The 14,652-nt window shown below is 35.6% G+C and overlaps 2 protein-coding genes across 4 annotated transcripts in view; both read right to left on the minus strand.

The window, feature by feature from the left end:
* Positions 1–292: 292 nt before the first annotated feature.
* On the minus strand, positions 293–7,034 carry LOC114456861 (splicing factor YJU2-like). Of its 2 annotated transcripts, XR_003672893.1 has the most exons (9): positions 6,857–7,034; positions 4,849–4,949; positions 4,419–4,563; positions 4,205–4,321; positions 3,296–3,474; positions 2,855–3,008; positions 1,773–1,954; positions 1,327–1,478; positions 296–649 (listed from the first exon to the last, which is right to left on the minus strand). XR_003672893.1 is itself a non-coding variant. In XM_028438891.1 (7 exons), the coding sequence occupies exons 1-7, from the start codon at positions 6,878–6,880 to the stop codon at positions 593–595; spliced, it is 777 nt and encodes a 258-aa protein (XP_028294692.1). In that variant the 5' UTR covers positions 6,881–7,034; the 3' UTR covers positions 293–592. The 2 variants fall into 2 exon arrangements, 1 of the variants encoding a protein (XP_028294692.1); XM_028438891.1 differs by lacking the exons at positions 1,327–1,478; positions 1,773–1,954 and having other exon boundaries at positions 293–649.
* Positions 7,035–10,428: 3,394 nt separating this feature from the next.
* myo10l1 (myosin X, like 1) overlaps positions 10,429–14,652 on the minus strand; it is a 59,910-nt gene continuing 55,686 nt past the window's right edge. For both annotated transcript variants that reach the window (XM_028437569.1, XM_028437568.1), the window contains exon 43: positions 10,429–13,286. In XM_028437569.1, coding sequence (XP_028293370.1) covers positions 13,182–13,286 — 105 coding nt within the window. In that variant the 3' untranslated portion in view covers positions 10,429–13,181. The remainder of the gene's footprint in view (positions 13,287–14,652) is intronic.

Below are 14,652 nucleotides of genomic sequence, written 5' to 3' on the forward strand. Positions count from 1 at the left end.
GGAAGATATAACAGTTTGCAATAAACAAAATAAAAGTTCTGCTCTGACCTACGATGTTAATCATCCAAATCAGTGAGAGAGAAATAAACTACCAACAGTTCAACATTTCAATAAGCAATAGGAAATGAACTGTTTTCACACATAATTTAAAAGTTTGAATCATCACTGAGGAGAAAATACAGTATGTTCTCAATATATTTATTTAAAACTCCACAAACACGACCAACTCACAGTATACACACCACAGACACACACGAAGAGCTCATTGGCCTGTCACCGCTGTCCGCTGTCAGAGTACGACCGCCAGGAGGCTGAGCGAGAGCCTTTTTGTGCAGTAGGCTTTGATGTATTTGCAGCTTCAGCTGATGGCATCTTTGAATCTGTGAAAGACAACAGACAAAGTAAAATGACGTGAAGGATGACACACGAGCAAAGTGAGGAAAATATTTGCAACGTGATAAAACAGCTGAGTCATAACACAACACTCGGTCTGTAGTGTGTGTTTCCTTTTGGTTGAAGGGGCTCTGCAGTCTTTGCTGGTTTCTTATCCTCCAACAAAGTTTTGGGCGGCACTTTGAAACCGAGCTTCTAATCATTCTTCTCCCAGCTTTCCGTCTTGGCTCGTTTCACTCCTGGGGCTGAAGATTCCCTGTGGGAAACACAAAATGAAGGAATCAGGAATCTGCTACATGTGATCAAACAGCAACAGGAAGAAGAAACTCCAAGAGCCTTTAAAACAAAACTGTATTTAAAATAGGGTTTGGGTCAACTGTAATCACGTAATTGATAATTAATTACACAAATGGCACAATTGAAATTGTAAAAAATCTGTTACTGTTGTGATCGTAATTGAATTGTAATTGAGTTCAAATAATTGACTTTGTAATTGTAATTGGCATGTAAACTCAATAAAGTCTTATCAACATTTTAAAGAAACACAAACCTGTGTAAGATGCCAAGACCAAAAATATTAATACCAATATTTGTATTGTTAGGAAGCCTAATAATGTAGCCAAGACATGAAAAACAAATTTGATGATAGCTGTAATTGACTTTCAGGGAAACAACAATCATTTTAATTGTAATTGTTAAAAAATTCAGGTCACGGTAATCATAATTGAGTTTGCAATAGAACATGGATAATTGAAGACGTAATTGTAACTGAAATTGACTCCAACCCTTATTTAAATAGTAAGACAATCACATTGTTTATGTCTTTTTTGTAGTCATACACATGAATGGAAACACAGATGCCGTCAGGAACTACAGTGTAATGATTAAAGATATAGAACGTCTGTTTTACAGAACTGCAGAGAGTCATCATACCTGTGCCTCGGGTGGGTTGCCCAGGGTGACGATGTCTGTAGGTTTGTCTGTGTTTGATCTTCTGCAGCTGAGTGCTGCTGCTGCTGCTCTCCTCTTCATCGTCTGAATCAGGGTTCCTCTTTCTCTTGTGCCACTGAAGCTCCAGCACATCTCTGTAAAAAAAGTAGCGATAAAGCCAACAGCCTTCAGTCATTTTGATTGGCTGTGGTTTGCAGAAAAGAACACCCAGATAAATAAACATAATGTTTATCATGAAATAGAATTATTGTTATTGTTTAAAAAATTCATAATCATGTCATGACGGGAAAAATCAATGTAATTTTATCTCCCATCAGGCATCATATCAGATGTCATTACTTCTGGAGGTGAATTAGTTTTATAATGAAGTCACATGAACAGTATGGAGTGGAAATCAATGTTGGCTTTATACTTCATTCTTCACTCACCTTAATTCCACCTCATCCTCTTCTTTCTCCTTCTCCGGCTTCTTCTCCGTTCATCTCTCTGCACTTGGCAACAATTACCTTGTAGTCCACCTGGGCCTGCCTTTGGTTCAGCTCCTTCAGCTCTTGCAGGTTCTCAGAACCTCCCTCTCCCGTTTATTTTCTTTCATTCTGTTTTCAAGCACCTGAATGAAGAACAGTAACACAGAAAGTTAATATGACTCACATATATAATACAGTGAAAATAACAAGTGAAATATTTTGCCATATTTCACTTATTGTGTTTGAAGTGTGATGTAACATATATACTAGAAATATTTTACCATTGATTTTGTTACAAAAAAGAATTATCAGAATTATTTACAAAGTTGGTTTTAGAGACCATACAAATTCCTTATCTATCAAATCAGGGTTATTAAAAATGTAAGAACACAATTTAACTGCAAACATGAGTTTTTATGTTTGAAGCCAAAAGCAGAACAGAGTGTGTTCATAGATTATTTGTAAGTGCGTCTGAGGATGACGATCACAGGAGGAAATTAGATTTTAAGCACCAAGTCGTTCGTACTACTTCAAGAATAATGTTCTCGTCTGTTGTCGGTGTGAGGTTGTGGAATGCTCAAGAAAATGATTTAAAGGTTTGTACAAATATTTGTCAATTTAAAAAAAAATATAGGGCAAAAAAAAAAAACGTGATTCAGAAAGTTGACTTGTAAATTTATTTGTCATTTTTGGGTTATCAGAGATTCCCTAAAGTGAAATGGGCTTATCTATTACAGGCTCATTAATTGAGAACGCAATTGTAATTGACTTTCAGGTAACAACAATCATTTTCATTGTAATTGGTAAAAATTCAGGTCACGGTAATCATAATTGAGTTGTAATAGAACATGGATAATTGAAGACGTAATTGTAACTGAAAAACGTAATTGACTCCAACCCTTATTTAAATTGTAATACATCACATTGTTTATGTCTTTTTTGTAGTCATTCATATGAATGGCAACACAGATGCCATCAGGAACTACTGTGTAATGATTAAGATATAAAACGTTCTGTTTTACAGAACTGCAGGGTCATCATACCTGTGCCTCGGGTGGGTTGCCCAGGGTGACGATGTCTGTAGGTTTTGTCTGTGTTGATCTCTGCAGCTGAGTGCTGCTGCTGCTGCTGCTCTCCTCTTCATCGTCTGAATCAGGGTTCCTCTTTCTCTTGTGCCGCTGAAGCTCCAGCACATCTCTGTAAAAAAGTAGCGATAAAGCAACAGCCTTCAGTCATTTTGATTGGCTGTGGTTTGCAGAAAGAACACACAGATAAATAAACATGTTTATCATGAAATAGAATTATTGTTATTGTTTAAAAAAATTCATAATCATGTCATGACGGGAAAAATCAATGTAATTTTATCTCCCATCAGGCATCATATCAGATGTCATTACATCTGGAGGTGAATTCGTTTTATAATGAAGTCACATGAACAGTAGGAGTGGAATCAATGTTGGCTTTATACTTCATTCTTCACTCGCCTTAATTCCCACTGATTCTCTTCTTTCACCTGCTTCTTTTTCCATTTCTTCTCTCTGCACATGGCAATCATTCCATCGTAGTCCACCTGGGCCTGCCTTTGGTTCAGCTCCTTCAGCTCTTGCAGGTTCTCCAGAACCTCCATCTCCCGTTTATTTTCTTTCATTCTGTTTTCAAGCACCTGAATGAAGAACAGTAACACAGAAGTTAATATGACTCACATATATAATACAGTGAAAATAACAAGTGAAATATTTTGCCATATTTCACTTATTGTGTTGAAGTGTGAGGTAACATATATACTAGAAATATTTTACCAATGATTTTGTTACAAAAAAGAATTATTTACAAAGTTGGTTTTAGAGACCATACAAATTCTTATTTATCAAATCAGGGTTATTAAAATGTAAGAACACAATTTAACTGCAAACATGAGTTTTTATGTTTGAAGCCAAAAGCAGAACAGAGTGTGTTCATAGATTATTTGTAAGTGCGTCTGAGGATGATGATCACAGGAGGAAATTAGATTTTAAGCACCAAGTCGCTCGTACTACTTCAAGAATAATGTTCTCGTCTGTTGTCGGTGTGAGGTTGTGGAATGCTCAAGAAAATGATTTGAAGGTTTGTACAAATATTTGTCAATTTAAAAAAAATGATAGGGCAAAAAAAAAAAAAAATTGCCAATGTGCTTTAGAAAGTTGACTTGTTGGGTGATTTGTAAATTTAGGTTTTTCAGAGAATAAGGGGCAGAAATATAAGAATATTATTCTTCTTATTGCTCATTTCCAATCATGAAAATGTTTCATTTAGAGTTTGATATTATTTAATGTACATGGGGAATCTTTGTTGGTTTGCATTTTCATAAAATGAATGAATAAAGAAAGAAATAAACAACAACAACAGAAACTGACCTTAATGGGGTCGTTCAGTTCCTCATCATCCCTCTCCTGCTGGATCCTGCTCACTTCACCCTGGAAGTTTCGCGTTGCACCGTGCTCTATGGCGTAGTCTGTGTTCGTTGGGTCAGTCTACAATTTCAAAGGAGGACAAGTTTAAAAAAATGTTTGTTTTCAGAAATATTAACGTAAACAAAATGTTTGGGATAGCCATGACATTCATTCTAACCTTGAATGTAATCTCAGCGAGACATCGAGTGCACTTAATGTAAAAACGGAAGATTGGCAGGCCCATGCACAGCTCATTTGGAACCGTCTCTTTACGTGCATTGAACTTCCTCCCCTTGTAGATGTATTCACCACATGTTTTACACCTGAAAGAACAAAGATGATTAAAGGAGAAAGGGGCAGGATTTGAGAAAAAATAAATAATCATTTTAATTTAAATAAATCAGAAATAAAAAAGAATGAGAAGATGGCTTGGAGACTGAAAGAAGAGAAACACAGTGGATTAAACTACTGTTTGGTTCCACAGATGCACGCAGAAGCATGTGCACAGGTCCAATAATACATAAATTATATCACTACTGCAGCAATTAAAGGAAACTTAAGAGATAGGGAAAATAATGCCAACAGAAAAGTGTATGAAAGTTACACACCTCATGTTGAAGGGAGCCATCAGTCGAACCACATACTGTCGGCCTTTGGAGCGTTTTAGTTTGGGGATTTTAGCAGGGTCAAAGTCTGGAGGGTAATATTTCTGTGGGAGGAAAAATACTATGGTTAAAAGTCTGAACTTGCAATTACAATTTTTTTATTATATATACAAAAACAGAGGAACACATTGATGCAGTTAAAAACCCAATGTGTGATTTCACAGTGAAAATCTTTACAATGTTTGTTGAAAACGACAATCATGTCAGCCAAGCCTCACTCCAACCTACATGCTATATTTTTAGAAATCAACAATCCTGAATACTTGACTTCGGTCTCAACTCTAATGGAGGCAATAGAGGAATCAGAACAAGTGTGGATAGGGAGTAGTTCACATTTTTTGACATTAAGAGACAATCCGGATGCTTTACAAAATATTGAAATGACACTGAGCATTTTATCCATCATTGATTTATCCTTTAAAAAGAAACAAGTGTCATCCGCAAATTGACTAATCTTGAACTCTTTGTTAAAAATTGTAATTCCCTGGATGTCACTGGAGTTATTGATCAGAAGTGTTAATAATTGTGTTGCTAGGATAAAGAGTTTTGGAGAGATGAGTTATCACTGCCGAATTCCACGTAACACCTTAAATCTAGGAGTCACACCAGGATTCAGAGAGACTGAACTGGTGATGTCAGTATATAGCATCTGTGCAATGTCACAGAAATGTACTCCAAAGCCCAAGAAGTGAAGTGTTTTCAACAAAAAAAGGCTGTTCAACAGTGTCAAATGCCGTGAAAAAGTCTATCAATAACACCAAACTGTCTATTTCAATATAATCTCTATCATCTGATATATCAGGAATCAGCCTTGTATGGTTATGAATATGTCTGCCTTTTACAAAGGGTGATTGGCATTCATCAACTATATTGTTTAAACCAATACCAAATCTCTTAGAGTTACATGTGCAAACATATTATAGTCATTACATAAAAGAGTAATAGGCCTCCAAGTGAAGATTTATCCTTATTGGGTTTTGGGATTAAGGTGATTATTCCATCTTTCATGGTAGAAGACAAGTGTTGAAATACATTCTTTAAAGGCATTAAAGAGCAGTTATCTGTTATTGTTCCAGAAAAAGGAATAAAATTTCAATTAAGTCGTTAAGTCCTGGTGACTTTTCTTTTGGCATTCGTTTGATTGCTATATCTAACTGTTCTATTGTAAAGTCATCCTCCAAATGCTGCATAAAGTCCTCATCAATTTTTCCCCCATACTCCCTAATGACCTCAAAAAACTATTTGCAATTCTCCTTAACAATTTTAGATACATACAGATGACTATAAAAGGTTCTTATTTCTTCATTGACCTGTTGTTGATTATCAATACCTAAATTATTAACAAGTAACTTGTGAATTTTCTTTTTCGTTTGTTTTTGTTTTTCCAGAATATATATATATATATATAAAATTTTATTTTATTAAAATAAAATTTCAATTAAGCCGTTAAGTCCTGGTGACTTTTCTTTTGGCATTCGTTTGATTGCTATATTTCCTCATTGACCTGTTGTTGATTATCAATACCTATATTATAAACTAATAACTTGTGAATTTTCTTTTTCGTTTGTTTTTGTTTTTCCAGAATAAAAAAAAAAAAAAAGTTTGTTTTTTTTCACCATCTTCAATCCAACGAACTCTTGAACGAACAAATGCACCATTGGCTTTTCTCCAAGTATAAATTCAAGTTTGTTTTGCTAGTCATTTAATTTAACTTGTTCATATAAAGATAAATCTGCATGATTTATGACATAGTTTATTTATATCATTAATAATGTATCGGGGTTTTTTTTTCTTAGCTCTAGAAATGTCTTCTGCTAATGGCAATTTCTCTAATTTTGAATTAAAACCACTCCAATTTACTTAAAGGTGCCGTGCTTACTAGGCTATTCTGGCTCTTTTGCTGAGGAAACAATTATCAAGCCACAAACTAAAAAAAATCAATATAACTCACGTTAATCACTTTTCTTTCTGCCATGTTCGGTAAAAATAAAGGTCCAAAAACTGCAGAATAAAAACAGACGTCTTCTGACAGTATCCTTTACAGCTCGATGTGCTTTCCACCAGAGAAAGATGTTTAGTGTGTGAAGTATCTCTCTATCTTTCAACGTCGAATGAGTCACTTGCGACAACGGAAGTTCGAAATGCGTGACGGTCACGTGATTCATGTAGCCTTAAATAGTTCCCGGAAGTTATTAGCGGGTCCATTCGAATCCATTGACTCCGAGTGACATAACTGGGATTTACGGTAATTTGTCGTCAATAACTGCATTGATTTACAATATATATGCAGTACAGCGTCATATGTATGTACAATATTTGTTACAATATTTAGTTCCATAAATATTTTTTTCTTAATTATTATTATTATTATTATTATTATTTTTTCCAAGATTAGTGTAATTCGCTATAGCTTGCCTGCTTTTTTGACGTTTTGACCAACATAACTTTGATTAAAAATCGTGTTGATATGGATTGTATACAGTATGTATTGCTTTGAATTTTCTACAGTTCACCAAGACAAATTTCTCGTGTGTATAACATACATTACTTGGTCAATAAAGTTGATTCTGATTCTGATTTAATGTTTTTAAACTTGTATGGTAAATGGACGTGATTTATATAGTGTTTTATCCCTAAAGCGCTTTACATATCAGCTCATTCACCCATTCACACACCACTGGGACAGAGCTGCCATCAGTACCGGCCCTATGGCCCTTATACGCTGTTTTTTATACCAAGTAATTGATATTTACATTATTGTTATATTATTATTATCAGAATCATTTCTAACACTTGCATAGTGGTCTTCACCATATCCACAAAGATGCTTTACATGAGGAGAAAACATGAGCAAAATTTCTTTTTTGACATTTTATTTAATTTTGATAAAAGGGTTTCACATACCCACATAAAAGAACACAAACAGGTAAATGAAAGCCAATTTAAATACCTTAGTGACATGTTCAAAATACAAAATATTAATATTATTAGAGCAAGGCATTGCGCAAAAACAAGATACAGATAAAAGATAAATAGATAGTGGTGGGTTGGCTCCTCAAGTATGCTTTTTTTAATTTAAATACTTGTAACTAAAATGTTTCACTATTGACATTCACATTTTGTGCAAAGATGCAAAACTTCCAGATTTAACACAACAATACTGAAATTGCAGTAATGAACACACATCATCTTAAACAATTGCAGTTTGCAGAAGTAATGCACAAAAAAACTATTTAGTAAAAATAGTGCAATTTTCTGGCGGTGATTTATAAAGCAGCTTTAACCAACACAAGCTAAAAAAAAAAGCCCCATTCATTCTTTTCATCCTTCAGTCCAGCTTTAAATGTTTATTCTCCTGGTTTTCCTGCAGCAAAGTCATGTATGACATCGTCACATTTCCTCACTGAATCTGTAGGGGAAAAAAATTTAATGTGAACCAACTAGCTAGTCTATCAATCGAACCGAGTCATAGGATATGCATGATGCGATTAGAAAATGATACATATTTAGATATTTAGAAATAGAATAGAAGCTGTACACATTTAAGATTTAGCACAAAGCAGATAAAAGTAGATGAAAGTTATTATTCATGAAGTAGATTGACATAGGATACTAGTAAAGCACAAGTTTACATAAAAAATACAGTTTTATTAAAAGTAAAAAGGTCTCAACTAATTTAGAAATATTAATGTTCTTAATATCTTATGTATCTATATTATGTTTACCTATATAGATCATGTCAAGTAATTTATACATATATATATGTACAGTATGCAGTATATGGATTAAATAAATAAGAAAGTGTCTGGAGGTACGTTTTTTTTAAGTCGATGTGCATTTCTGTGAAATATATGTTTTCTGGAGTCATATTGTGTATTTGTGGTGCCATTTTGGGTTTTATGGAGTAATTTTTGTTTATTTCTGTTGTCGTTTTACTTTTTTGTTAGTACTGTGGGTTTGCTGAGTAATTTTTTTGTTTATATTGTTTTTTTGTGTACTTTTGTTGTCATTTCTGTAATTTTGTATATTTTTGTGTGTGTTTGTGGAGTATTTTCTGTGCTTTTCTCTTTTACTGTATTTACCTGCAATGTTGTAATTCTTTGTATTTTTGCTCATGTTTTGTATATTTTTGGAGTAGTTTTTTTTTTTTTTTTTAAAGGATTTTTTGGGCTCTAGTGGCCTTTATATGACAGTTGCTCGACAGGAAAGGGATTAGAGAGAGCAGGGAATGACATGCAGCAAAGGGTCCCAAGCCGGGAATCGAACCTGGGACCGGCTGCAGGTGAAGAACTATAGCCTCCGTACATGGGGCGGGCGCTCAACCCACTGAGCTACACACCACCCCATTTTTGGAGTAGTTTTATGTGTTTTTGGAGTATTTTCTGATGCTAAATAAATAGTTTTATTTGTACGAATTTATGTGTCTTTTATCGGATTTTACCAAAACTGCAGCTGCAGTCAAAGTCTCACTCTGAACTGAGTTCAAAACTTGAGAGCTCTGGATAGGGTTAGGGTTTGGGATAGGGATAGAGATAGGGATAGAGTAACAGTTAGGGTTAGGGCTAGGGAAAAAATAAAAGGGTTAGCAGGGTAGCTAAAAATAAATATGAGCTACACGAAACTTTAAGTTACGTGGTGCACCTATCACGTGACCTAAACTAGCCAAACAGTAAACACCTGGGCCGAGCTGCCGTCACGCCTCAGAACTGAACTGTCAATCAATTTGGGGGGCGGGTATAAAACAGTTTTTTCAGTTTTCATTAAAACAAGACGTACTAGTTAATAATAATACTACCAAGTGTAGTTTGCTAATAATATAAGCGTTTTGATTGTTTAGTAAATTTTAAAAAAAAATACAATCAAAAAGTTTTTTTTCATTTTGCGCCCCCTATGATTGCCGGCGCTCCTAGCATTTGCCTATACTGCCTAGGCCACGGGCTGGCCCTGGTTGTGAGTAAGTCTGTCACTGGCAGCACTGACCGGCTTCCTGAGTGGGCGTGTCTTACTGCGTCAGGAGTAATGCCCATGATCAAGGCATTTTTTTTAATTTGCCCCCGAGTGGCAGGTCAGCAGAAAGCATTGGTTTAGTGACTCTTTAAGGACTTTTCTATGGAGAAATACCACTGACTGTGATAATAATCCATTCAACATGAAAAATGTTTCTTTTAAATGAAGCTAGTTAGGTTAGGCCAAGGTCGTTGTTGGAATAACGCACCTTGCAAAAAATAGCCCAAAAAACCAGGGATCTGGTTTTAAATTAATTGAGGGATTAACACACAGTAGTAACTGCAGCTGTGCTTTTCTTTATGATTGAATAATGCTGTAATATTTCATCTTCTTCAATAGTAACTGTCTCTTTCGGGGCTCCGTAGTACGATGATAATAATAATAAAAATAATAATAATAATAAACAGTAAATGGATATTTTTTTTAAATGATAAAAATGGTTATAGGCCTACCTAAAATTACTTTCCATGACTATGAATATGTTCGTCACAACAAGTGTTCAAAGAAAACCAAAAATGCAGGAAATTTTTCAATAATTTATTAAAGCATCATTTTGTAAAGCCAGTTACAAATAAAAAAAAGAACAACACACATCTCTCTTTCTCTTCTTTTTTTTTTTAAACAAGCACAATGTTTTACAATGTAATAATGATAAATTAAGCATAGAATAAAAGGAGTGCGGGCCCATCTCTGGCCGCCTGCAGCAGATAACTGGACCCTTTGTGATCACATGCTTCAAAATCAGATTTTAAACCTCACCTTTCAATTCAGCAAACACACGTTTCAGGTTTCAAATGCTTCTCACTCTGTGTACCATGAGACTGATGAGTAGATGTAGAATGACACATAACAAAGGGTTCCTGATCTTTTAAAAGTTTATGCTTTTACAGACCTCTTATAATCCTAACTTTAAACTGGAACTAGAAACTCTGACTTATTCATATTACTTGGTTAATGTACACGGTCAAGGCTGTAGCTAGGATTTAACATACTAAGGCCTTTTAATTGAAAAGTTGATGTTTGGCATCAAACGATGTTTTTAGGGACAAAATGTTGAAAGCATTTTCAATTTACCATTGAGATGTCTCTTATCAAAAAGCAAGCCTAAGACATATTTTACAATCACCGTATTTGTGGCCAAAAAAAAAAAAGAAAAACATTATTTTTTGTCAATGTTTATGGCACTTGTCCAAAAAATGTGACAAAATGCAATTTGAATCAAACCAAATTTAAAATAATATGTATACTGTATATTGTATTGTTATGTTTTCTGGGTTGACTTTAGTATTTTTAAAGTCCTAGCGACAGCCAAGTACAATATAATACATCTGATAATGTGTAATTAATTCAGAAGGCTTGTTTTCTCTTCAGAAGTTAAACTTTATACAAATAGTTTTTGTAAAAAGCCAAACTGTCTTTGGAGTATTTGCTAAAATGCTTATTGCTAAGGATACTTTTTAAAAAAAAATGGAATTGTACCAATTTGGACACTTGATTAGCCTAGTTTTAATTGTAGATGAAATGTTTTTGTTGTGTTTTTGGGGACAAATATTCTCAAAGAAAATGTTCTGGGAAGGATAATGCCATCCAGCTGCTGTGTCAGAGATGACTTTCAGCAAAATAAACCACATCAACGTTTACACTATCAAATCTCATCATCGTACACTGAGAATAAAATTTTAAAAAAAAAAACAGTTGAATCATTTGAAACAAACCTTGTCATAAATACACAATGGAAAATAAATAAATAAATGAGACTTTAAAAAAAAACCTCCGTTGAGATCCCATGCGTTTGTCATTCACTCAGAATTACAACATCGTATCTTTGCAAAAATGTTCGTCACATAAATACATCTTATTTCCATCAAACACACTCAGTATAATCACCTCTCTATTTTCCTTTTCTAAAACTTTCCATTAAACCATTGACACACTCAAACACAGCAGCAATCCAGACACAGCACTTCAGGGTGACTGAGATAGACAGGGGTATACAGTAATAATAATAATAGTATTATCAGTAATAAAAGTCATATATTCATAAACCTGCTGGACAAAAACAAATTAGAGCTTGCAGGCATTTTTGCTTAAGTCCCCATATCTCCTCTGTAGGGAGGACTATTAGAAATAATGTTATTTACAGTACTTTATGGCTCAAATAATGCTTTTAGTGAAAGTCCTGCCCAACGACAACAAAAATGGATTTATCAAAACGCTGTTATTGTGATCGCGATAGCAGCCACCTCAGGTTCTGTGTTCTTACGTACGTCCTTGTATGTGAGTCACAACAATGGCACAGCCAGTGAATACAACGCTCAGGTGTACAGTGGTAAGTTTACAGTGTCATGTTGTAATAAGATACTGTACAGTGCAGTGGACACTATTCATTTCAATAATAACTTTTCATATAATGCGTCTTAACAGTACGAAACATTACACGTTTCTTCAATTTCATGTGTACATGTATGTACATATACAGACTTATGCAGTTTGTGTTACATATAAATAAGGACATGTTTTTATCACGAGCAGAGAGCAACAACAGTCAAAACTCATCACCAGGACAACGCCATATCCAGATTAGTCAATGCTTTTTGCATTGGCCGAGCCTCCTTTTCTGTTTCCACTCAGAGGTATGAACGAGTGTGTGAGTAAACGCCATGAAGGAGAGGAATCACCATAGATGTCACACAGATATTGTAACATTTATAAGACAGAGAGAGGATGGAAGGGAGAAAAGCAAGCAAGAGACAAGACTTCAGCAACAAGAGTAGGAGTACACTGAGAGAAAGAGAGAGACTGGATTAGGAGGAGTAAGAGATAAAGGTGTGGCTTTCTTCTATCTGGCAGTGCACTGGGCTGTGGAGCAGCCACCTGGGACTAACTGGAGTTGTGCTGAGTTTAAGTTGTCTAAACAGGAGAACCTGGAGTGTGCTTTGACATCTGCATGCAGGGTTTTTAGAATCAATCTGTGGGGAAAATTTTTAACTACAAAGGATTAATTAACTTAGCCATGCTGAAGGGATCCAATATCCCATCATCCTAAGTGAACCCCACACCCATAGAAGGCTCATTCTGCTCTTCTATTCACATTTTTTTGTTGCCTTTTCCATATTGGCACGCATCCCTTGGCACTTAACTCCACCTGCATGTGGTTGGTATGACAGCTTTAATCAACCAACAACTGGCCAATCAGTGCAGAGGTGAGAGGGGAAACATCTGCAACAGCTGAACAGATGAACCGAGGACTGTGATGAGACTGGTGGTGATCACCTCACCCAGGAACTGGCAATGCTGGTCACAGACATGATGCTGCAGCGCTTCTTAACCATCATGTTAATGTAAGCCCTCATGATTTTAGTGATCTCACCAACCTGAGGAGAGAAGGATTGAAACGTAAGAAACTGGAGAAAATTACACGCAATATAGAGCTGAATCATTTCAGAGAATTGTGTGACGTTAAAGTGCAAGTACACCCTAAAAACACTTTTTTCTGCTGAACACACATATGATTAGGTATGAAGTAATATAACAATTCCAGTAAGTTCATTTTGTCTTAATTTTAAAAATTTCATTTATTCAGACTTTTTTCAGGAAATTTTAGATGCCTCTGAGGAAGACTGACAGTTGGCAGCTGAAACATGTCAAGAGATCAACATGTCTTGAAAAAAGTTGTCTGAATAAATGAAACCGTAAAGTCCATGTAAAGCAAATTCTGACATTTTCTTCTAAACGCATTAAATAGGTCATAAATGTATTCCTTAAACATGTACAAAGCCATTCAACCATTTAGAATGTAATTGTGGAGCTAGGCCTCACAAATTTTGTTTGAAATATCTGTGTTCCGGATTTAATGGGCGGGTCAGAAATCATGGTCACGTTACATAACGAAGCCATCATTAGCATAAACCTGACCATGCTGCTCAAGCACACCAAACTTCCACGGCCTCCAGCGGGCACAATTCGGCCGCTAGACAAAAACAAACCACATATTTGTACTCAGGGGAATAAAACGCGTCCGCTGGTGCCACAATTTCTATGAAATTAGCACTTTTAAACAACGCAATTTGGTTTTTCGAGTCTAGCGGGCACAGTTGTGACTCTACCCAGGAGGGATGCACATATTCGGACTAGGGCGGACCTTTCCGCTGATATCTCGTTTGGCCCGATCCGAGTACTTTTGGAAGCACTATCAACGCCGGAGCCGCTTTCACACTGCTCTCTCCCATAGACACAGGAAGGAGGCGGCGCCCTTCGTGGGAGTGGTTCCAGCGCCTCTAACTGACACGCCCCCAGCGTCTCAGAGCAGAGAGAAGTGCTTGTTTTTCCATGATTTTGAGACCTAATTTTACATACTTAGCCATTTTTTTCATCTTTCAAATTTGGCTCAGTGGTCAATGACACATGTTTCTGTGGTGTGACAAACTCATATCATGAATTTATTTCTGCTTTACACAGACTTTAACATATGAAGTAAAGTAGTTTATTGTCCCTAGTCCCACTCTTCACCCTTTAGTCAAAGTATTTAAATTTAGCATTTTCAGTTGTAAAAGATCAGAGTGACTGCCCTCTATGGGTTGAATGCCAGCTATTGCAATTTACCTTAACTATTGGCTGAGATTAGGTCAATGATGTCTTTGTGGATCAGTGACGTCACTAACAATCACTGTTGGCCCCGCCCCTTCTATAAAATATGGGAGGAGCAGCCCTCAGTGAGAATTGATTGATAATACGGGACTG

Source organism: Gouania willdenowi, chromosome 22 (genome assembly GCF_900634775.1).
Source record: "Gouania willdenowi chromosome 22, fGouWil2.1, whole genome shotgun sequence".
Lineage (NCBI taxonomy): Eukaryota > Metazoa > Chordata > Actinopteri > Blenniiformes > Gobiesocidae > Gouania > Gouania willdenowi.